The sequence below is a fragment of the Lytechinus variegatus genome, chromosome 2, assembly GCF_018143015.1.
Source record: "Lytechinus variegatus isolate NC3 chromosome 2, Lvar_3.0, whole genome shotgun sequence".
NCBI classification, from domain to species: Eukaryota; Metazoa; Echinodermata; class Echinoidea; order Temnopleuroida; family Toxopneustidae; genus Lytechinus; species Lytechinus variegatus.
Window position 1 is genome coordinate 14,767,294 of NC_054741.1, and position 24,155 is coordinate 14,791,448.

The following is a 24,155-nucleotide window of genomic DNA, read 5'->3' on the forward strand; positions in this document are numbered from 1 at the left end:
TACGTAAGACTTTACTAGCTTGAAATACATATTCAGAAAATTTAAGTTCACTTTTTTAGAAAATTTGTGCCTGGCAGTACATGAAATTTTAACCCAATAGCCAGGCGGTAATTTGCCTTGGCAAGTGGCTCTTTCTGGCATGACTAGCACCCTGCACTCTCCCATATGTGCTTATCTGTTTATGCGATTTTCGAAAATTATAACTATAGCATAGCGAGATCTGTGATGACATTGAGAATTAACATTGTTTTTACAATTTACAGTGTTTTTTAATGAAATTGTTAACTGCAACTTAATTTATAACTTTATTATGTTAAAAAAGGAAATTGAATCTCTCAGGACCTTTAATGTCTATACATTGGTATAAAATCATGTTTGTGCAGTCCTTAAAATAAGGCTTCACAATAATAATTCTAGATGTCACTAGTACTTGTATAGAATGTAGAATAGTTTTATTATCCATGATAAGAATTAGCAGAATGAAGTTCAATGTATTTATAGAATTTCAGAGAATAGGTGACAGGGTTATGTTCTTCATTGTCTTTTTTGCATTGAGATATAATTTATATGTATGTTCTATGAATATGTCTAGGAATAATCACTATTTTTTTTTGGGAAAATCTACCCCCACAGAAATCAGGTAATGAAATTTGCTGGACAGTTAGAGGGCATATCATTTTTGTCAAAACATTTAAGAGGTGTACATGTATTATGTAGTACTTTTATAACACCAAATGTAATATTTTCTCAAAGTTGCAATTAATGATATTGCACAAGGATTCTCCAGACAATGTATGATGTGTGTAACTTTTACACTAGGCCCTGCGTCGGTAATGATATTTATATTAAATATACCAAATGAAAAAAGACTTCGTGAAAGGCAGGGTGAATGCGAGTAATGCGAGCTCAGCCACAGGGCCTTTAAGAACCCAACTTGGAATTCCTGTTTTAATCATTGTTGCCGACTAACGATTAGTACTTGGAGGTAGCAGCCAATCATCGAGCGTATTGTTTGCATTAAGGAACCCCTTACCACAGAAGCGAACATTCTGGGCCCCCCGACGTCATGAGCATCAACGGTGCAGATTGGTGCATCGCCATGCTCATGAATGATTCATTCATTAACATTTCCGCCAGAATCCAAAAGGTCTAGTGACTGGAGTTGCTCGATCACATGTTAACCCAGGTTTTACCACCAACTCATCATTGACTGGTAGTCTTATCTCAGCCACTCTTTGATGAGGAATATGGCCAAGTAACGAGGCCTTGTCACAAGGCTACATTGTGTGCTAACGTGTTCCTCCCGTTTCCCATAAAGACATGTTACAGTGGAAACCACTTTTCCCTCTGAAAGATTGTCATATGTATATATAAGGATTCCTCACCTTTGCATGTTAAGATCAGGTGACACATTTGCTCCTACCATCGATTGCTCCGGGCTTAATTTCATCCAAGATGTAGGGTTAGGGTTGCAATAGGGTTTTATGTAAAGTTTAGGGTATAGTGTTAAACCGAGGGTTTTAAAGGGATGGTCCGGGCTGAAAATATTTTTATCTTGATACATAGAGTAGAATTCACGGAGCAAAATGCCGAAAATTTCATCAAAATCGGATAACAAATAGTTATTGAAGTTTAAAGTTTAGCAATATTTTGTGAAAACAGTCGTCATGAATATTCATTAGGTGGACTGATGATGTCACATCTCCACTTTCCGTTTTTTTATGATATTACATAAAATCATAATTTTTTCATTATATCATACTTGTGTGAATAATATGTCACCCTTATAATGAAATAAGTTGCAGCAATAAATATCTAATGCACTAAATCAGTTGTCAATCCGATTTTTCTACTTCTTGGAGGAAAAAATTTGAATAAACCTAATTTCATATAATAAAATACAAAAGAACAAGTGGAAATGTGACATCATCAGCTCACCTAATGAATATTCAGGATTACTGTTTTCACAAAATATTGCTAAACTTTAAAATTCAATAACTTATTTGTTATCCGATTTTGATGAAATTTTCGGCATTTTGCTTAGTGAATTCTACTCTATTTATTAAGCTATACATACTTTCAGCCCAGACCATCCCTTTAAGTTGGTCATTCGATTAGAGTATGGAATTTAGAGCGGAGCAATTGTCGCGAGAGTAATTGTCATGGAACCTATGATCCTACAGCACTATTCGTATAAAGATAGGGGTTAACCTAGGTGTAGTGGTCCACCTGTACACCCCTTATCAATTTTATCAGACCAGTGGGTCACAATGATTCAGTTCACTTTTCACCTCCCTGGCACAGGTGATGCCAAACAAATATGTGATACAATCTACCATAATATGAAAGAGAAATTCACTGTTAAGGTGCAGTTCAATAGTGGGAGAGGTGCTTCAGATATTATTTTTTGTTGAGCAATAGTGAAATTATTTTGTCCAAAAATAATTGTACACTTCTATTCTTATTATAGATACTGCCTATTTCTTCATCATTATCAGTGTCATTTCAGGTTTTATTTCATCATTAAAAGAAAATGTTTAGTTATAAGTCAATACTGTTTATTTTAGAAGCATGAAATGTTACTGTAAATTTAAATTTGCGATTGTATTTTTTAAAGGCTCAAAGCGAAAATACATCATTAAATAAATAAACTTCAACTTTCATCTTCCTTTATCTTGTCTGAGTAGTTCAGTGTATAGTCCTGTTTTATAGAACAAGAAAACCATCGGAATTAACAATTACTTTTACAAGTAATAAATGTAAAACCTTGCATTTTCACCCTAATAAGCTCCAGAGGGGGGAAGGAGTCACCCAACCTTTTGCACAAGAAATAAGTTCATAATGCATGAGTTTTTCATTACAGTTTTCTTTTGCGACCAAATTCCTGATGAGCAGTTGTGCAGTTTTAAATAATAATAATAATAATCCGCTTTTATATAGCGCTTAATCCATCGGAACGACGTTTCTAAGCGCTTTACAGATATATTATTACCCCGGTCATCGGATTCAATCAGTCATTCCCGCACACAATGTGTGCACATCCTCCACTCCCTGGGGAGTATTCCAGTCAGTCGCCTGCAATATTTCTTGCTTGTACATCAAACCCCGAAATGCTCAAAAACACAATTTCATGTAAAAATCCAAGACAACTGTAAAAGGCAAATTTCATCAATGCCATTATTTTTTCCTTTGGTGATTGAAATAAATTCATTTCATGATTTTGTGATAGAAATCGGGTATCAAACAAATGTTACTGAAAATACTTCCTATAAAATTAATAAAAGGAATAGTCACAAAGTCAAGAAAACAAATATACTGTTTACTTTTATAAAAGATTCAATCAGGATCTAACATCAGTGTCTCGACAAAAAATAATAATTTGAGGGTTTTATTCCATAAATTGGAACATAGTTACAATTTCATGCACAAATTAGCGCAAAATTTCAATTTTTCAGTTTTCATAGGAAATTTTGCGTGGTGTGTGTACCAAGTTTAGTTGCACAACATCCAAGATGTCAGGCAGGAAGTCCTGGGCAAAATAAATCTTACAAGTGACTTTCTACATTCAAAATGTATAAGTAAAACAAAATCTACATGTAGTAGTGAAGGAAAAGAATTTTAATTCTTTACTTTGCAAAATGACCACATTTCTACAGAATACATGAAAAAGAAATTAAAAGCCTTGCTACAGTATAATACATGACATGCACCTCTGTACATCACACAATTTTCAAATATTACATATCTTCACAATTAACCAGAGAAATGTGTTAAATCAGATTTACACACCGAGTGGTTCACGAATGTAAGAAATCCATATCAATTTTAGGAGGGTACATTTCTCATCTTAAAAAAAAAAGTATTATTTTCCATTACATTTAATTACAAATGTACATCAACATTCCTCTTCTCATGCTAGTTAGTTTTGGTTCTACAGTTTAGAAAAAAAGCAGTTCTGACACCCCTCAATATTTTCATATGAAATTGGACAATGCTTGAAGTCTTATGACCGCTTCATATAGGACTGGTTATGGAAACCAAGATATACTTAATCATATCAAATGCATTTAAAACCAGCATAATTAAGCTGCATATATAATCATGCCACATACATAATTATGCTGCATGTACTTCTGATATTACATAGGAAAATTTTTATTTTGAAATATCATAAAATTAAATGTGTTTGGGGGATAAGTGTCACATCATAAATATGTGAATTATGAAAAATTGGATTTTTCTCATTTAAGAATTACTATCTTCAGTATTCACGTGGAAATTGTGAAAAGATATATGGAAATAATGACAAAATAGTACCCAATGGATCCAGATAACTCGCTGTCACATTGAGAGTCATTTTTCAGCTTCAGGCATTTCTGGACATGCAGAGTGAGATCATTTGTTTCTGATACCAGGCAATGTGTAATATACAGTGTACTACATAACATTCTGTCTCCCCTTTTTTCAAGGTATTCTACAACCTCACAAAATGTCAGCATCTTCACTAGTCTCTCTCCATTCCTTAGATATTGTTCTGTCATGGTATAGAAATTTAAATTCAATCAGACTTTTAGCCAGCGCGCGACTATGGCACCGGCCCGATGGTCCCAGACCAGTAAAACACTTTAAATTCATTTATCTCAAAATGTGTTTCTATCTGCTGCAACCCTCTTATGGTCTTTTGTGAAAGTGGTAATGATTTATAAAACTAATTCCATCCTGGGTAATAGAATACACATATCAATTGATAAGCAGCATGGGTATGACATTCAGAGTGAATGTTGAGAATAGTATTTCTTTGAATGTCCGTCAGGAGAAATTTATTATGATTCCAAAATCCTATCGCAACTCTTATGTGCTTTAAATTGTTTCTTATATTTTGGTCACTTGGCCTTTTTTCTTACAAGGATCTCTCTATTTAACATACAAAAAACAATATACAAGACAATCTTTAACTAATCATTATGAGGTTGGAGCTCCTTTCTTCTGCTTTTTCTTCTCTGCCTCCTCTTCCTTCTCCTTTTCGATCTCTGTGACGTACTTCTCGACTTCTGATACCTCGTACATCTGATGATAAAAAAATAATAACACATATAACACAGGACATTAATGTAGGAAGTAGATGATAATGAAAGACACTATAAGGATGGTTCGGTATCTGTACTGTTTATTTAGATTTTGTGGCCATTTTGAAGAGCACCCTCATCTTGCCTTCATACACATTTTCATACGTGTAGATTCTTTTCAAACAAATTCAACCAAATTAAATGCAAAAATGGGGTCAAATATGCAACCTTTTGCTGAACATACAGAGGCCATACCCTCTATGTGATGATAACGGCAATTTTGACGAGCGCCATCACTCTTTGAATGTTTTATGTACATGTATACTTTCTGAATAACTTTCATAACAATTCATACAAAATATGTCCAATTCCTACTGCCCAACACTAAAATGCTTAATGACAACAATGCATGTATATACACTTTACAAATAGTTTGGCAGCCATTCTGAAGAGCACCCTCACTTACTTCAACTATTTAGGTCTGGAATATACTGTAATCATTGCTTGTTTGAGAATATTCATCCATTATAAATTCTAATGCTCAATTATAATTGGGGCTGGTTACATAAAGCTTAGCAACTGATTGTGGGACTGATTTTTACGAATAATCATACACAATAAACAGTCCGATCAAGCACAGAAAATAAGCCGTACAATTAATCGCTAAGCTTGATACTACAGGTCCCTCAACTAATACATCAATGCCATGTTCAAATTAGCTGAAGCTTTCATAAGTCAAAACTTATAATAATGTGTGATATTTATTTAGTTTTCAAACTTTAATTTTTCATTGTTATACTTGTGCCATATTTGATTTTTCACAATTATTTTTTCTTGGGGTAGTCTTGACCTTTAACCCCCTCACCTTGAGTGGCTCTCCTCTCCTCATCACAGCCAGTTCTATATTCTTGGCTCCCGATTGGACGACTTCTAACAGGGCTCTGACTGCTAGCTTGACCGTCTCGCGTTCCTTCTCAACAACCTCGTCAGAGTAATGCTTCTCGAGGAACTCCCTTACTGTCTTTGCACTGCGTCCGATGGCATTAGCCTGAAACATTGATAATGTAAACAATTCATTAATTCATCAGTGCTTAAACCATATTGTTTTAAGCATTTGGTGTTAATGGAGCACAACAATCTAAGAATTCAAAACTGAAGGACCATATAAGAGTTTCATGAAGATTCTTGTCAATGATTTCACTGACAAATGTTAAGAGCTACATGTACTACTAATTCTTGCATCTGAATGGCTGAGGGCAAATAATCAATAAGAAACCCTTTCACGAAACTCTCATTTGAATAGGATATTTTACATGACCCAGCAAGAGACAAGAAAAAAAAGGAGCAGATTGAATATATAATAAATACAACACTACAAAGGAGTGTATTATTGTTGTACCACCAGTGCTCTGAAAAGAGATTATTGTGTTGCTGATCCTTTGTCTTTACTTCCTTTGCCACTTTTCAAAGTTGATTGAACCTACTGCTCAGTGGTCAGCATGTTCAGGATTGTAATGTCGTAAAATTGGTGCAAAATAGGCCAAAAGGTGGTTGGGATAACCGTTTTTATGTAATGCACCTTTCACAAATGACAACACCTCCAAGGGCCACCCTCTCTTGGGTGAGGTTTCATAAAACTGTAAGTTGTACAAAACTTTACACACAACTTTTAACCTATTCTTATGTGCTTAGTCAGATTCTGCATCATTTTTATCAACCATCGGAAGAAACATTGTTTGTACATTAAAATTCTTCTCACTAATAAGGCATCCCATTTAGCACAAGAACATGTGACCAGTCGTGAAGGAAGAACCCTTCCATTCCAGAGAAAGCTGCTGAGAACCAAAGCTCTCTTCCTACCTTCCATGAATGGTATGTGCCTGCTGGGTCAGTCTGGTACAGTCTGGGGGAACCATCATAGTCAAATCCTACAATCAGAGTTGACAGTCCAAAGGGCCTTCGACCATTGCTTTGTGTGTAACGCTGGGTAAAAGAATGAGACAGATTGTTGATGCATTCAAAACAAGAAGCTCACAGAGGTAATAACAATAAAACTCATATAATGGATGCAAGATCACACTGTTAAGTAAGCTGAGGGCTCAAATATATTCAGTACATGCATACTTACGTATTCCTTAAACATAAATTTTGCACTCGATTGACACAAACAAGTACCAACAAAGGGCATTGAACTTTTATGCATGTCTTTGTACAGAACCAAACAAAACATGCATGTTGCTGGCATAAGAAATGGAACCCTTAAGAACAGAATCTTAATGATTTGGGGGCTAACCGAATGAGTGATAAAACCAGAGAATGAGAGATTTCAACTGTGTACCTAATAACTCAGTCACATTTGCTCTACGACGGGATTACAGCGAGTAAAAAAAAGCCATTTATTCATTTTCATTCAACTACCTTTATGTATCTGGTACAAAAAATATTGAAATGGCGGTTTTCAACTCACCGTACGAGGAACAGGGATACAGGGTTCATCAATAAAAAAAAAGTCAAAATGATGTGCTTGGGAAAAGCTGGCAAGACGTGGAAAGGGGGTTTAAGGGCCTCATATATCCACACCGCAATTATACACAAGTTCCCCCGTTCTACCCGTCGTCACCTAACCAATAGATGTAGTAGTTACTCTGGTACATACCTGTTTAAGCTGAGCCATAAATCGAGTGATATACTCCACTGTAACAGGATCTTCTACAGTTAGCTTGTGACTCTGGCATTCTATCCTGGCCCTGTTGATGAGGATGCGGGCATCTGCTGTCAGGCCTGAAAGGAATTAAGCAATGGGTAATTTCAAGTTCAGTGTTGACATTTTGGAGGTGGTGTAAGATCAATTTTTTAAGTTCAGCAAAGCACCAAACTTAAAATAAAGCTGGTCCCAGGACAACTCTTCCCAAGTGTTGATCTATCAACAATTTACTTTGTTCATTCTTGTAAACTAAAATAAGGTGATAGAGCTGGACATGCTCCGGGTCTACGCTTTAGTATTGGGATTACAGATGTAAAAGGGTTTTATAGGGTATAAAATCAATGGTTGAAATTGGTAATCCGATTAGTGTGTGGAATTTATATGCAGCAATTCTCACCCGAACAAATATGTCAGAACCACTGGAGAAGAGCATTTACATGTAAATATGTGCTTCCAACACTATCACCAGTACTATTAAATCTTGGTTAATGATAGTTCAGTTGATTTCTTTGCTTAATTGTACATAATGATCAATGAAATCAAGCATTTAAAGGGCCTATCTATTTAAAGCCAATCAGCTTTCATCATATTTTTCTAGCAACCCCCTTTTCTGGGGTTTAACCACATTTTGTTTCCATAGATCATCACAAGTAAAAAAAATTCATCATATTGGCACTATTATTTTGTCAGTTCTCAACATACTGGAACATGAAGAATGCAGAGCAGATTCATAAATTAACTCCATAGCTCTTTGCACGTAAGAAACTAAAGGTTATGAGACACAAGAGAAGCAAACTCCAGCAAAGTCACATACCATTAAACTAGCCATTCATGTGTATAACAGATATGACTCTGTCACTGTTTGATATTTGCCCTCTCCAGTCTACATGTATAAATACTTCAATACAATTAGATGGAGAGACATAAACTTGAAGATTATTTTCTCCTCTTCACAATGCATCACCTCTGATCAGGTAAAAACCTTTAGTGGTTGACTTTTTTTTCAAGAATGGAACTGCACTGGATGCAGAATGTGCTTCCTCTGGTGAATCATTCCAATTATTTATGCTTCTAATCGAAAAGTGTTTTAATATGTGCAATTGGTGATTGTCAGGTGATAATATTGATATCATTCAAACAATCAACAAGTGGAATGCCTCTGGCCGTCTCACCTGCATCACGCGGTTCAATATAGCAGCAGTGCTGACTTTGAATACTACTCTAACTCGCACAAGATGTTCAGTGATACATGGTTACTCTTATGTCCACTTTTTATGAACTAGACCAATAAACTTACAGAGATTCACCAAAAAACCCCAACATGGCCAAAGTTCATTGACCTTACATGACCTTTGACCTTGATCATGTGACCTGAAACTCAAACAGGATATTCAGTGATACTTGATTACTCTTATGTACAAGTTTCATGAATAAGATCCATAAACTTTCAAAGTTATGATGGTAATTCAACAGATACACCCAATTCGGCCAAAGTTCATTGACCTTTGACCTTGGTCATGTGACCTGAAACGTGCACAGGATGTTCAGTGATACTTGATTACTCTAATGTCCAAGTTTAATGAACTAGACCAATAAACTATCAAAGTTATGATGGTAATTCAACAGATACCCCTGATTCGGCCAAAGTTCATTGACCCTAAATGACCTTTGACCTTAATCATGAGACCTGAAACTTGCACAAAATTTTCAGTGATGCTTGATTACTATTATGTCCAAGTTTCATGAATCAGATCCATAAACTTTCAAAGTTATGATGGGAATTCAACAGATATCCCCAATTCGGCCAAAGTTCATTGACCCTAAATGACCTTTGACCTTGGTCATGTGACGTGAAACTCATGCAGGATGTTCAGTGATACTTGATTAACCTTATGTCCAAGTTTCATGAACTAGGTCCATATATTTTCTAAGTTATGATGACATTTCAAAAACTTAACCACAGGTTAAGATTTCGATGTTGATTCCTCCAACATGGTCTAAGTTCATTGACCCTAAATGACCTTTGACCTTGGTCATGTGACATGAAACTCTAATAGGATGTTCAGTAATACTTGATTAACCTTATGGCCAAGTTTCATGAACTAGGTCCATATACTTTTTAAGTTATGATGTCATTTCAAAAACTTAACCTCAGGTTAAGATTTGATGTTGACGCCGCCGCCGCCGTCGGAAAAGCGGCGCCTATAGTCTCACTTTGCTTCGCAGGTGAGACAAAAATAGACTAGACAAACAGTTTTATGAAAATACCCAATCAAGTTCTTACCAGCAAAGGCCATACAGACATGGTCATCAAGAACACATATTTTCCTGACAGTCCTCTCTTCCTGCAGCTTGGCAACTGATTTCTTCTCTACACCCAAGACCACCAGATCCTTTCCACGCACACCAACCTAAATCACACAGGACAAACAATGATTAGGAGATTTTGTTCAATTGTACACTAAAACAGGGCGGGGGTAAAATGCCTCTTGCAGTCTCACCTGCATTACCGAATTCAATGTAGCAGCAGTGATGAATCCACTAAAAAAAAAAGGTTTGGATAAAACGAAAAACATCAAACAAGCATAAATATACTTCAAGGTTTATCTTCTTTTCAAAAAACAAGATATATGCACAAAACCATGTTATGCACATGAGAATCGATAATGTCACAAGGTGCTGGTCAATATTGATTTCAATGGTGATTATCGCCAATAACGTAATATATTTCCAAGCCTTAAAATTTATTATGGGCTGCAATTCTGTGAGAACAGGGAAGGGGGAAATGAAAGATAGGCTATCATTGGTGCTTGTCCATGATAATTGGGCAATTGGGTACCAACTCATGAACTTCTGAGTTGGTTTAAATCTAAAGCAATACAGAGCAGCATTTAATACTGATTACCAGAAACATTTCATAATCAGCAATATTTTGGTCAATAGTCATATCATGTTATCGCGACATATCTTGAATGAATACCATGAATGAATATTCAATATTTTTCAATATCATATAATTTTGATATCTGAAATCGTCCAGCACTTTCATTTGTTGCATTTTGTCATATATGAAGTATGAGTTATTTCAATTTTTTCCCTATTATAATGTAATCAAACCGATTCATCTGGAGCAACCCAATCACGAACCAAGACCATTTCGCACATAGACAATGTGACCGGATATCGATAATTTTGCACGCAGTCCGAAGGAATTATTTTGGCGACCACGTAGTCATGACGTGATCTGCGCAAAGGCCAATCAGCGGTCTCCGATTCGCTTAGCCGAGACGGTGTATCCATTGTCTTGTCTTGTATTTCCGTTAAAGCATACAATCATTATATTGATTATTATGGCATATGAACATCAAGATTGACTTGACCTGAATTTTGCAGGGACCGGCAGGTGCAATACACCGGGTGAACACCCTACTCTTTGACGAATAGTGTATTGGTTTTAACGTGCATAGGTTGTGACTCTCCTATACACGGGACCAACATTTGCGTCCTTTCCGATGGACGGAGTGTTTTCCAACTGCATTCACACCTGCACTGAATACAGTGGTGAGGCACGTTAACACACAATGCTATAGCATCAGATTTTTTGTCAGACGCGTTTCGGCATGAGCGGGACTCGAACCCCTCACGTTGAGATCTACGATCTTACCCGAAACATGAGCTCCAACCGACTGAGCTACGCTGCCATATCGCCATTGTACACAGTCTATGGACAATTTACCACTTTGCTGCCACACTTTCCATCCTAATTAGATGCTTGCGTTTACTAGCATTATGCGCATCAGAGCATATCAAAGAAGAAAAAAAAATAGATCAGTAAGAAATAGTGAAAGTATCATTGGCTCTGTTCTCTTTGTCATGAAAATATAATTTTGAAATTTCATAACTTCCTAATTATTTTTATCATGGAGTTTGCAGGATTTTTCAAAATTTACAGTCACATCATGTCTTCATAATCACGGAATGCATGCTTTGAATTTTCAATTCCAGGCAAGGGCGCACAAACAATGTAATTTAGTACATGCGTAGAATTCAGGGGCCCGTTTCTCAAGTCAACACCATCATAAGTCTAACTTCTTGACTAAATAGGAGATAGCGAGCTACTTGTCCGCCAACCGTTTCACGAAGCCCTCTTTACCAAGATCGGGTACAACAACCTTACTAAATATTTATGACACCTCCGAACCTGTCATAACTTCTTTCTTAATGACGTAGAGGCATCACGTGGGTAGACTATGACATGCAAACGTGCCTAGAAATTTGAAAATTATAATCTTACGTAATCAATAATAGAGGTTGAAATTACATCACAAAACAAGTAAGATAATGCATTCAATGGTCATTGTAATACAAAGAAACTATAAAAACTTACTAAAATGCCACAAAACCATTCATTTTGAAATATTCCACTGATTCTTGGAATATTTTCCCAAACTCTTAGAATATTTCTGGTATTTTCTGAGCCATCCGATTATAATATAAATATGCATAGCATAACATTGGCGAAGAACAATAGGAAACAAGATGGCGGCGTAAACATCGGGCAAGTCTCTTCCGCCTTGTCATGATATTTTTCTCATTTTTTTTATGAATTCTTGTTTAAAAATAAAATCGCGGGCGCAGAATTGTCAGAAATGAAGTTACATCCCATGTACATGATTTAGGGCTAGATCTTTTAGAAGGAAAGTAGAAATCTCGGGGGCGAAAGTTTCAGGTTTTGGCGGCCTACACGCACGTGTATGGATAGGAATACCTGGCTTCAATGAGAGTAAGCCTACGTCAGTGAATGATTTTTACTCTCAAGAAGCCGCCTGGCTAGTCACACGGAATATCCGATCGAGTTCACCGTACCAAAGTTTGGGTAGGTGGAGTGGAGTGTAGTGTAGCGGTAATGAAGTTGAGCCTGCACGAACTTCGCCCGAGGTATAACTTAGTGAGACTTCTTCTTCTTCTTTAGGTACATGTATACTGCCCAACGCCCCACAATGGGAGCCAACCGGGCAGGAAGTGTAAAGAAAAAATAAAACCCAAGTAGGCCTACCTCCACTCCATAAGTTAACGTTAAACTGGCTTAACTTAGTTAAGCAAGGTAAAATCTTGCCTTCTTGGTTTAAAACTTTAATTCCCAATCCTTGTAATTGTATTTCTATTATTCTGAAATAAAAACTCTTTTACAATCCTAACTCTAGAGTCTACCCTGTGCCTTTTGAGATATCAAGGTCGGAGCAAATGTCGCAGGAGTCAGGAGCAAATGTCGTGACTTGTGTCACTCTCAGTCTCACCAGGGTAGGCAATATTTTGAAACAAGTAGCGGTCTGCGCACAGCACTACGTGAAGAAAATGTCGACTAGGTAATACCGCCCCTAATGAATATGCATAAGTCCATTGCGGCGCTCGGCTCACTACACAGCTCTTCGTCTGAATTAGATTTACAATTCTTACTTGTCCGGCCTAGCATGGAAGTTTGGGGAACACGCAGAATGCAGCTTGGAACTGATAAAATGCAAAAATTATTGATACAAGTAATCATATGAAGTATGACGTCAAAAAATACCATACAAACGATACCAATACTAGAACACGCAAGATGTGCGTTGGAACCATTCGGGAACCATGCACTGTCTCCAGTGGATAGATTAATGGTTCAAAAATAACAGAGTCACAACAATTTAACCTGAAAGTTCAAATCTGCATTTTCGGTGATACACAATTTCTATCGCGGTATTGTATTTTTTTGACTACACAATATACTTTCATTGATTAATTACATTTTACCTGTTCCAATCTGCACTTTACAAGTTCGAAAACTTCTATCCTTGTGCACCCATGGTTTCAAATCATCTCGTGTGTGAAGGATTCATATGCACCTGGTACACGCGAATCTTTCACACCTTTTTACTAAAATAACTATGACTTTACATCATAGCTAAGAATTCTAATTGTGCTATGACACTTACCGAACCATATGGATCGTTTGTTGACTTCTCTTTGCTGTTTTTTTTAATAAAATAAGAGCATTTTTCGTGATCTTCACGTAGATACCTTCTGCTCAGCATGGATATCAATTTTTGCCTAAAGAGGGCGCGCGATATTATTCACAAGCCGGTAGGCACTTAAGAACCAAGTTTGAAAGGACACTCGTAAAATTACGTCACTCTCGCCGATGAATATTCATTAGATCGTGGTCGTGCGTGTTCAATACAAACTCTCTGCATGCATGCACTCAGTGTGTATTGAACACGCACGACCACGATCTAATGAATATTCATCGGCGAGAGTGACGTAATTTTACGAGTGTCCTTTCAAACTTGGTTCTTAAGTGCCTACCGTTTGGTGTTTACGGTTTGCAACTTGTACTGCTAGCTGCATTCTAGGCGATCGGCATTATTTTCTTGCTCGTTCAATCCACTTTCATCATCATCATCTTGTCAAAAGATGGCGTACTTTACCAATAAGTATATACATGAGATGCAACCTGTTGATTTTTGGTACAATTTCCTATTATGCGCTGACGACTTGAATCGAGAATGTTCGATAGGAAAAATTGCTTTTCGATTGTTGTTTGCGTACTTTCCACCGCAGTATCAAGGATAACTAAGGACGGATCGAACGGTTGAGACTTGGAGGTAAGCAATAAAAACACTTTTATAAATAATTTCCAATTCCCTTTTAAAACCAACTTCAATCATTTAATAAAGATAATAATAAAGATTTCCATAGTGGAGAAATACTGAAAGGTTTGGCGTGTTTCATTCCCTCACATTCGTGTGATGAATGAAAACGTCAAAGTCCACTATGAAATCACATGCGTTGTGCGAGGTTAGTATTACTAACCTCGCATGTTGTGTGAGTGATCTTTGTGTTGTATTCTTAAACTACATAATATACTTTTACTGAGTTACTGCATTTTAACTGTTCCAATCTGCATTTTACCTGTTCCAAAATTTCTTTCTTCGTCTTGTCTTGATTCGACTATACTGTCTTGACTTCACACTTGCCTAAATTTAGTTACTGCATTTTACCTGTTCCGATCTGCTTTTAACAAGTTCCAAAACTTCTATCTTTGTATTCTTAAACTACATAATATACTTTTATTGAGTTACTGCATTTTAACTGTTCCAATCTGCATTTTACCTGTTCCAAAATTTCTTTCTTCATCTTGTCTTGATTCGACTATACTGTCTTGACTTCGCACTTGCCTCAATTTAGTTACTGCATTTTACCTGTTCCAATCTGCTTTTAACAAGTTCCAAAACTTCTATCTTTGTATTCTTAAACTACATAATATACTTTCATCGAGTTATTTCGTTTTAACTGTTCCAATCTGCATTTTACCTGTTCCAAACTTTCTTTATTCGTATTGTTTTGATTCGACTTTACTGTCTTGACTTCACACTTGTCTCAACTTAGTGACTGCATTTTACCTGTTCCAATCTGCATTTTACCTGTTCCAAAATTCTTTCTTCGTCTTGTCTTGATTCGACTATACTGTCTTGACTTCACACTTGCCTCAATTTAGTTACTGCATTTTACCTGTTTTACCTGTCTGCTTTATACAAGTTCCAAAACTTCTATCTTTGTATTGTATTCTTTAATCTACCTAATATACTTTTATTGAGTTATTGCATTTTACCTGTTTTAATCTACATTTTGGAAGTTCCAAAATTTCTATCTTGACGAAGAGAGAAATTTTGGAACAGGTAAAATGCAGATTGGAACAGTTAAAATGCAATGCAAAATCCCCCGTCGGGGCTCTTCAATTTTTGTTTTTAATGAATAAAAATTTTGAAAATAAACGCTACCAAAATGCAAATTCATATTCCCCCTTGGCATTAATTGCTAAAAAACAGAGAAAAATCAAGTTAAAAGGAACAAAAACAGTGACTTACCTCGGCTGTCGCGCAAATTCACTTCCCCGTTTTATCCGATCTTAAGTACATAAACATATGGCCATTGAGTCCCCTGGCCCTGTACAGATCGCGCTAGAACGTCTTCGGTCTCTGTATTTGGTGAGTGAAGCCAACAGAGTTCAGCTGAACAACCAATGAATTACATAGCAGAGACCGAAGCTTTTGGTCTAATGATTACTTGCATCAATAATTTTTGCATTTTATCAGTTCCAAGCTGCATTCTGCGTGTTCCCCAAAGTACTTCCATGCTAGGCCGGACAGGTAAAGAATTGTGAATCTAATTCAGACGAAGTCGAAGAGCTGTGCAGTGAGCCGAGCGACGCGACGCAATGGACTTATGCATATTCATTAGGGGCGGTACACTCACACATTGTACGAGGTTAGTATGTACTAACCTCGTACAATAGACCGTGTTTGACCCTGGATTTCGAAGTAGTCGGCAAACATCGCTTCATTGCTGAAGTAATATTTGCCGAAGCTCCTTCTCGCTACGCACCGGGGCTCTTGCCGGTAAGTAGCAAGAGTTTGTTGAATATAAAAATAATAATAAAATAATAATCCGATAAAAAAAGCACATTTTGCTTACCTCGGCCTCGAAAGTGACTTCGCTTGTCTCTTCCACGGAAATACAAGGAAGCCCGTTGGTGGCGCTAATAATTTCACAACCTTGATTCAGCTCCTCGGTAATTTTATAACTGTATCTAAATTCTTTGAATGCGCAATCCTCATGATTAATTTACTAATTATGGGCACCAATTAATGAAATGCCTTCAAAAAACATAATGATTAATATTGGTGATGATAACACTCATTTGCATTAATTTAAAAAGATGACTGATAAAAAAAATGAAAATAATATACGTGCCTGGAAAGAAACCAGCAGTACAAGCTTTGACGAACGTCAATAATACGTATACGGTATACCAGTCTATACAATGAAAAGATTGGATACTTCACGGACTTTGCGTAATGCCTTGCGTCGATATGCGTGTAAAATAGTGTAGGTGCCTATTCTTTCCCTTGTCGTGTCGTTGATATGAATATAAATCGCGCGCCCTCTTCAGGAGAAAATTGATATCAACGCTGACTGATTTCTATCTCCGTAAAATCTTCACTAAAGATCAAGAAAATATACATATTTTTAGAAAGAAACTTCAAGGACAAGTCACGGAAGGATCTAAATGATTCGGTAAGTGTCATAGCAGGATGTGGAATATTTATTTATACATAATATTTTATGTGGGCAAAAGCCCACTGTATTTTCGAAGTGTAGTGGTGTGTCGCGTGCGTATGACTGATAATCCTTCGCTCGCGAGACGATATGAACCCATGGGTGGGGGCGGTATTACCTAGTCGACATTTTCTTCACGTAGTGCCGTGCGCAAACCGCTACTTGTTCCAAAATATTGCCTACCTCTCACCAGAACGGTTACGTCCTTGGGCTTAAGTTACACCCCGTAATTTCCAGCGTATGGGACAAGGCAATTCCACGGAGAGTGTCAATGGGGAAAATGACTGCGTCCGCGGGAACAACGTAATGAATAATCTATATTAAACTTACCGCAGTTGAGCCCTTTTTAACAGCTTCCTGTGCATATTCTACTTGAAATAAGTGGCCATCTGGAGAAAATACTGTGATTGCTCTGTCGTATCTAGAAGTCATGTTGTAGATTTCGCAAAATTCTGGGCAAAATTCGGTTCACACACGCCGCTGACTTGCAATTATGTTGGACTATATCTGGAAGAGACAAACAAAAACTGAAAAATGAACTTCGATGTTGGACTCGGGAGGGGGGGGGGGGGGGGGGGGTCAATCTCAAAGAATGAGCCCAGCCTTTCTTGATACATGAATGAGAGATGATTTTACTGGTGTTTTTGAGTAGCAGTCGGGGCTCAGCCACCATAAACAAGAAACATATAGGCTAGATCTACATATTTTCTTCAGGCGGTGAAGACAGTGCCGGGTAGTTTGCTATGCAGCCACATATATTTTTGCTGCCAAATGAATTACCATGAACACTGGATATATCCTAAATAATTCCACTCCCCTGATAAGTCACCTACTCGTATCTCTGATTCAATCTGAGCTCTACATGGTTGGGCGGTGTCCCCCCTCCCACCCTTTAATATATCAAGCATGTGCATGGTGAAAAGAAGAATAAAGGGTTGAAAAATAGAAAGAAGGATAAAGAGGTCGTGAAATTGCTAGGCCTGCATGTATTTGAAAAAAAAATAACATCACCTCTCAGTAGATTGTCATGAGTGATAGGCCTACGGTGATTAACAAATATTAAAAAGTTACATAATAACAATCCATTCAAATAAAGTTACAATATCACCTACATTTTGGCCTCAAACAATGATTGTGAAGTAGGAAATTAATTTCATTTAGTTGCAATATCGGAGTTCGAACGTAACACCAAATAATATTAAACAGCAAACAGATTTGCTAGCGTTATAATAATTTGGTAGTAGATTTGTGATCATTACCATCCCCCTAGGAGTCATGCCAAAACCAGTACCTAATCATGTTTGTTATGTAATGAAAAAAAGTTATATATGATTGATGTGAAGAAATAAATCAAATCAAATTCTGTTATTACACATATCGGCGTTGGAAGAACACAATACCCCGCACAATACATTGGTCTCAGTGTGGTGAAGTCTCAGTAAACACTGCATGGTGATGTAGTTTTAACATGAATCAAATATTTTTAAGAGATGGAGAACCTTCCTACACAGTTCCTTTAAAGCCACTTTGATATCACGAGGATAAAATAAATTATGTAAGACATGTTCTTCATTTAATTTGTCTTGCAGATTGTAGACAAAATATGACTACCTAATTACAGACTCACTGGTCAGATAAAATAGGAAATTTTTTTTTTTTTTATTAAATGATAATTACTTTTCGCTGCCTATGGTCGGACATTATGAGCAGACACATTGCTAGATTTTACGGCGGTAAGCAAAAATGAATATTGCAACATTTATTGAAATTTTATTTTGAATTTGTCGACTGACCGCTACTGTGACACAAAACATAACAGATATATTCCCTGTCATCCCTGAAACAAATCTTAATATTTGTAATGTGGAAATTTTGATTAAAAAATTGTCAAATTCTGAGGATTTTTCACATCTTGAAACGGTTACACTTCGTAATTCGGAAGGCTCTATATTCTGAAGGTTCGTAATTCCAAAACACGTAAATTGCCTATACCTTGATGTTCTTTAATCCGTAAAACGTAAAAGGGTTCGTTAATCTGAACATTTGTGGCGTTATTCCCAAGGTTCGATAATCCAAAAACGAAATAAGGTTAGATGTTCCGAAGGTTCGTCAATCCAAAAACGAAATAAGGTTCATTGTTCCGAAGGTTCGTTAATCCAAAAATGAAATAAGGTTCGTTGTTTCGAAGGTTCGTTAGTCCGAAAACGAAATATGGTTCGTTAATCATTTCGTTTTCGGACTTACGAACCGTCGGAATTACAAACCTCATTTCGTTTTCGGACTTACGAACCTTCGGAATTACGAACCTCACTTCATTTTCGGACTTCTGAACCTTCAGAAGTATTGGAATAACGAACCTTCGGAATGCCTTCGGAATAACGAAGCTTCGGAATTACGAATGTATGCGCTTGAAACTGTTATCATACAATATTTCGCCCAATTTCAGGACAGAAAAGGCTTTGAGATATATTTTTTGGGTCACTGGCGGATCGGGGGAGGCACAATTATCTTTATTAATGTAAACATGCTATTAAAATAGAAGTGTGCCCCCCCCCCTCTTTCGAAAGTGAAAAACGTTTTTTAATTTTTTTTTGCATGCCAAATTTTTTTCGTGGACGAAATCCCCATAATTTTTGGTTAAAACCTTTTTTTTAATCACACATTTCGTTCTTACTATTTCTCTTGAAACTCCTTGCAAAAAATAAGTACTACAGGCTAGTGTAATATTCGGAGCGGCATTATCTTGATTTCTCAATTTGAGGGATACATTTGAGAACTTTGTTTTTTTTATACAAATGTAATTAAAAGTATTTTCTCAGTACGTACATCAACCATATACACATTGTTATATCACAGGGGCCGTGGAACGGATTTGAAAGGGGTTTGAGATTACACTGAAAATTAGAAAATGACAATCACAATCAAAAGGTCATTTTTATGACCGTCGGTTTAAAAAAAAAGTGGGGCGGCCCCTACCGTTCCTCGGCCCCTGTAACAGCCCTTTTTAAAAGTGCTCAGTCCTTTACTTAACGGTCATTAATGACCGTTAAGTGGTAGTAGCCTTGTAATACTTTTAGGATTTGGGGGGCTATTTTTGCAACATTTTTTTGTCGGGTAAGCTTCCCTTTTAGATGTTGGTTTGTTGTCAAGTTCGAATGATGCGCTTTGTTTACATTCTTATTCAGATCGATGGGCTGTGTTGAAAGAAGTTTCAGAAAGACATAATTCAAATTTATCATGGCACACTGCACTTAGCAGATGAATTCCCGTGGAGTCCCACAAATCAGTGTCAACTATATCACTATACAGTGCGCCCCCCCCAAAAAAAAAAATATACATTTTTGAAATGGCTGCCAAATAAAAAAAAATGTATCACTCTGGGGGGAGACTAAGCTTGGCAGCCAGCTAGGATTGGCAGGAATTTTCCTTGCAGTTTTTGAGTGGTTAGTCGTTTGGAACTTAAAAAGCAAAGGGTGTTCTGCTAAATTTCTGAGTGAGATAAATTTTGGTTTCTTAGGCAAATTTAATGAGGTACCAATCTAATGCATGAATGAACAGGAACGGTAATTTTAGTGTAGCACATTCATCTTGTGGACCTCAGCAGTGTGTTCCTGAGAGTCAGAGTAATGTGATGGTACCCGTTTTACAAGCAAGAAGGCAAGATATGGTAAGACTTGGCTAAAAGGGCATTCCTCTTCTTTGTGTCCTTTTACTAATCAAAAGTCATATGTACCCCCCCCCTCCACCTCTATTTCCCCGGCGCTCTCTCTGTCTCACTTCCAGGGTTGTAGCCAACTGGTATTCAAAACTTAAAGGGATGGTCCGGGCTGAAAATATATTTGTTTCTTAATACACAGAGTAGAATTCACTGAGCAAAATGCCGAAAATTTCATCAAATCCGATAACAAATAATAAAGTTATTGAACTTTAAAGTTTAGAAATATTTTGTGAAAACAGTCGTCATGAATATTCATTAGGTGGGCTGATGATGTCACATCTCCACTTTCCGTTTTCTTATGTTATTACCTAAAATCATATTTTTTTCATTATTTCATACTTATGTGAATAATGTCTCCCTCATAATGAAATAAGTTACAGCAATAAATATCTAATGTACTAAATCAGTTGTCAATCCAATTTTTCTAGTTCTTGGAAGAAAAAAAATGAATAAACCTAATTTCGTATAATAAAATACAAAAGAACAAGTGGCGATGTGACATTTTTTGATCATCGGCCCACCTATTGAATATTCATGACGACTGTTTTCAGACAATATTGCTAAACTTTAAAATTCAATAACTTTGTTATTTGTTATCCGATTTTGATGAAATTTTCGGCATTTTGCTCAGTGAATTCTACTCTATTTATTAAGCTATACACACTATCAGCCCGGACCATCCCTTTAACTGTCCAGTGACCGGTGGCTGATGGTCAGTTATTTTTTCATTGAATGATTACCAAGAAATTGACCGATTATGATGATTTATGAAATAATCTATTGAAAACAATGAATGTTCGATACTTCGATTGATCACTTTGCACATTGAACATGTTGAATGAGTTGATTTATTAATAAATCGTTGACTAAATGATTTATAGGAAAAAGTTAATGCCCCACTTCAGAATTTCTCATCAAATCAACATTCTGCTCTTCACTTAACGCGTACATGACAATCAATAGCAATCAGTCTCTCAACAGGAGGGTAGGGGGGAGGGTTGATTAACCAACCCAAACTGGTCACGATTGATCATTAATTCATCACAACACCCTTAACTTTGCAATTTCCGAAGGATTTGCCTCTCAAAAACTGACAGAAATTGAAAGGCTAATTCCAGCCCAGCCTAATTTTCATACCCTTTGTTCTGGTGGGCTCAAGCATGAATGATTTTCCAACTTTTTGGTATCATTTGAAAGTTGACTTTATTGGCTTTCCAAATATATAAGTTTTTCCCCTAAAAGTGATATATTTTTATTCAGCAGCCACTTCAAAAGTGTATAGTATTTTGGGGGACGCACATACGTAGTGGTAAGTCACTGTGGTGTCAGTGCGTGTACATGGAGACGGCACTGCATGGGTTGTGTTTCGTTGAATTGCGCCATCTAAAGTTTGGAGGGGTTTTGTTTTTCTTCTCAAGACAGTAACCCCCCCAAAAAAAAAACACAAAGCAGAAATACTGATTTCGATGAGTAAACCACAGAAAATTTACAAAGCTAATTTCTCATATGCAGGGGCTGGATATCAGTAACCTTGAAAAGACTATGAACACGATTTGTGTCTTTAAAAAATACTACAAAGCGCGAGGCACGAGCTCTCCTCCTTTATTTGCCGTGAAACTTTTTTTTTTTTTTTGGGGGGGGGCGGTCCACAGCCCCAAGACCCACATCTGAACGCCAGCTGAAGGAAGAAAGGTGGGGTTTGCGATTGTCCGTAAGACTAAAGTGTTAAGTATAATATATATCAGGCTGTGAGCTTTATTTCTACAACAGTATAGCTGTCTTGAAAAAAAAATCAGAAAATGAGCCATGTTTAAGGACTCTTGTCGGGTTTCATGGTTATTTCCCTTTCGAGCACTCTTAAATTTCTATTCTCATTTGTATGTTCTCCACATCATAAAGCCGAATTTACTTGGAATTTAAAAAGGCGGTAAAATAAACACATCCCATTCGCTTTACAGCTGGGAGGGGTAAAATATAGCAAGATAATGTCATGAATAGTATTCAATATAGGCATGAGAGGGGAGACAAACATTAATCTCCTAAAAGCATAAACATGAACATGTTATTCTGTTTTATCCTAGATTTTTTTTTCTTTCTGGCCAGCTTTCTGTTTCTTACAATATATGTTATCGGTTTCATTTGTCAAAGGAAAAGTCTATATACTCCAAGAAAAAGTTAAATTAGATAAAAAGAGGAAAGTCAAACAAGCAAAACACTGAAAATTTCATCAAAATTTGCTGTAAAATAAGAAAGTTAGGACATTTCGTAAGTTTCGATTATTTTTTTTTCACAAAAATTCAGAGAAAATGATGGTCATCACGCATGTACGACACCGAAAAATATACACTGTAAAAACTGTGGTGTTAAAACTGACACCAATTGGTGTTAATAGGGGACCACACCCTGAGGTGTTAAAATAACACCCTAGAGATTGAACATAACACCAAAGAGTGTAAATGTAACAACCATAGTGGTTGTAATAACACATATAGGTGTAAAACTAACACCACCAATTTAACACCGGTGTAAAATAACTGATGTGGTCCTCTATGTACACCGGTTAACACCACAGTTTTTGCTGTGTACCATAATGATGATGACTATTTTGTACACCCTCCTGATGATCATCTTGATCATACCTGCCATAATTATGATTCATCATAAATATTATGATGTTCGACAGTAAATTATGGGGGAGGGGGTGATAACACATTCTATCCCCTGAAATATTGAGGTGATATATCCACCCCCATGATAAACACCCATGTTTGACACAACAGTTTGCAGAAGGGATATACGTTTCTCGGTATAATGCGAGCACGGTATATATGCGAACTATTTTTTAACGATTCGTACCTGAAAAATTAAAAATTTTATTAAAATTTTTTTGTAATACGGGAACAAGATCCATATCTTACATATTAACTAACAACAAAAGCGCGAAGCGCGACCTATTTTGAAAACGAGTCATTTTACAGCCAAATCCCCATGAACATGATGAATGTATATAGGATGTATCAAAAAGGCAATACGGGCGCAAAGTGCGAGTGAATTCTGTTTTGATACGTAGTGAAGATTTCCTTTTTTGTAACAAGTCCACACAAATACCCGCTATTTAGGAGGCCTGTATTTGCTTCATTTTCTTTTTCATGTTTTCATTTTTATTCTCCTCCTCCTTACTTATTAGTTTCCCTTTCTTCTTTAATAATCTTAAATGGCTCTGCAATCATCTCGACAATAATGTTATTTCTCCATTATTAGTTCGGGGGAGGGGGATCGCACCGCACCCACTCCTTGTTGGAAGCGAATATTGCAGTATGCCTGTCAGTAATTGATGTAAACTTTGCTCCAAGAATACTTGAAAAATATTAAGTAAAATAACGCTTATAAATGCCACACTGGCGTAAAGATGGCAAATTTCTCGACCAAGAAAATAATAGAGAAAAAAGAGAAAAGGAAAGGAAAAGGTGTGAAATAGGGCCCTATATTTTTCTGGATTCATTTATGTCAA

General features: G+C 36.6%; 1 protein-coding gene across 1 annotated transcript; it reads right to left on the reverse strand.

Annotated features, from left to right (window-relative positions):
* Window positions 1-3,600: 3,600 nt before the first annotated feature.
* On the reverse strand, window positions 3,601-17,438 carry LOC121407404 (proteasome subunit alpha type-7). The gene is made up of 6 exons (XM_041598460.1): window positions 17,257-17,438; window positions 10,055-10,181; window positions 7,723-7,847; window positions 6,927-7,049; window positions 5,932-6,114; window positions 3,601-5,067 (listed from the first exon to the last, which is right to left on the reverse strand). Exons 1-6 carry the CDS (start codon window positions 17,356-17,358, stop codon window positions 4,963-4,965), a joined length of 765 nt encoding a protein of 254 aa, XP_041454394.1. The 5' UTR covers window positions 17,359-17,438; the 3' UTR covers window positions 3,601-4,962.
* Between the last annotated feature and the right edge of the window lie 6,717 nt (window positions 17,439-24,155).

Bases quoted from the DNA above. Each gene is read 5' to 3' on its own strand.
- LOC121407404 (XM_041598460.1), bottom strand. From the start codon at position 17,358: ATGACTTCTAGATACGACAGAGCAATCACAGTATTTTCTCCAGATGGC. The intron at 6,115-6,926 runs GTAGGAAGAGAG...TCAATGTTTCAG, and splicing joins GCACATACCATTCATGGAAG to GCTAATGCCATCGGACGCAG. The intron at 5,068-5,931 runs GTGAGGGGGTTA...TTTTATCATCAG, and splicing joins GGAGAGGAGAGCCACTCAAG to ATGTACGAGGTATCAGAAGT.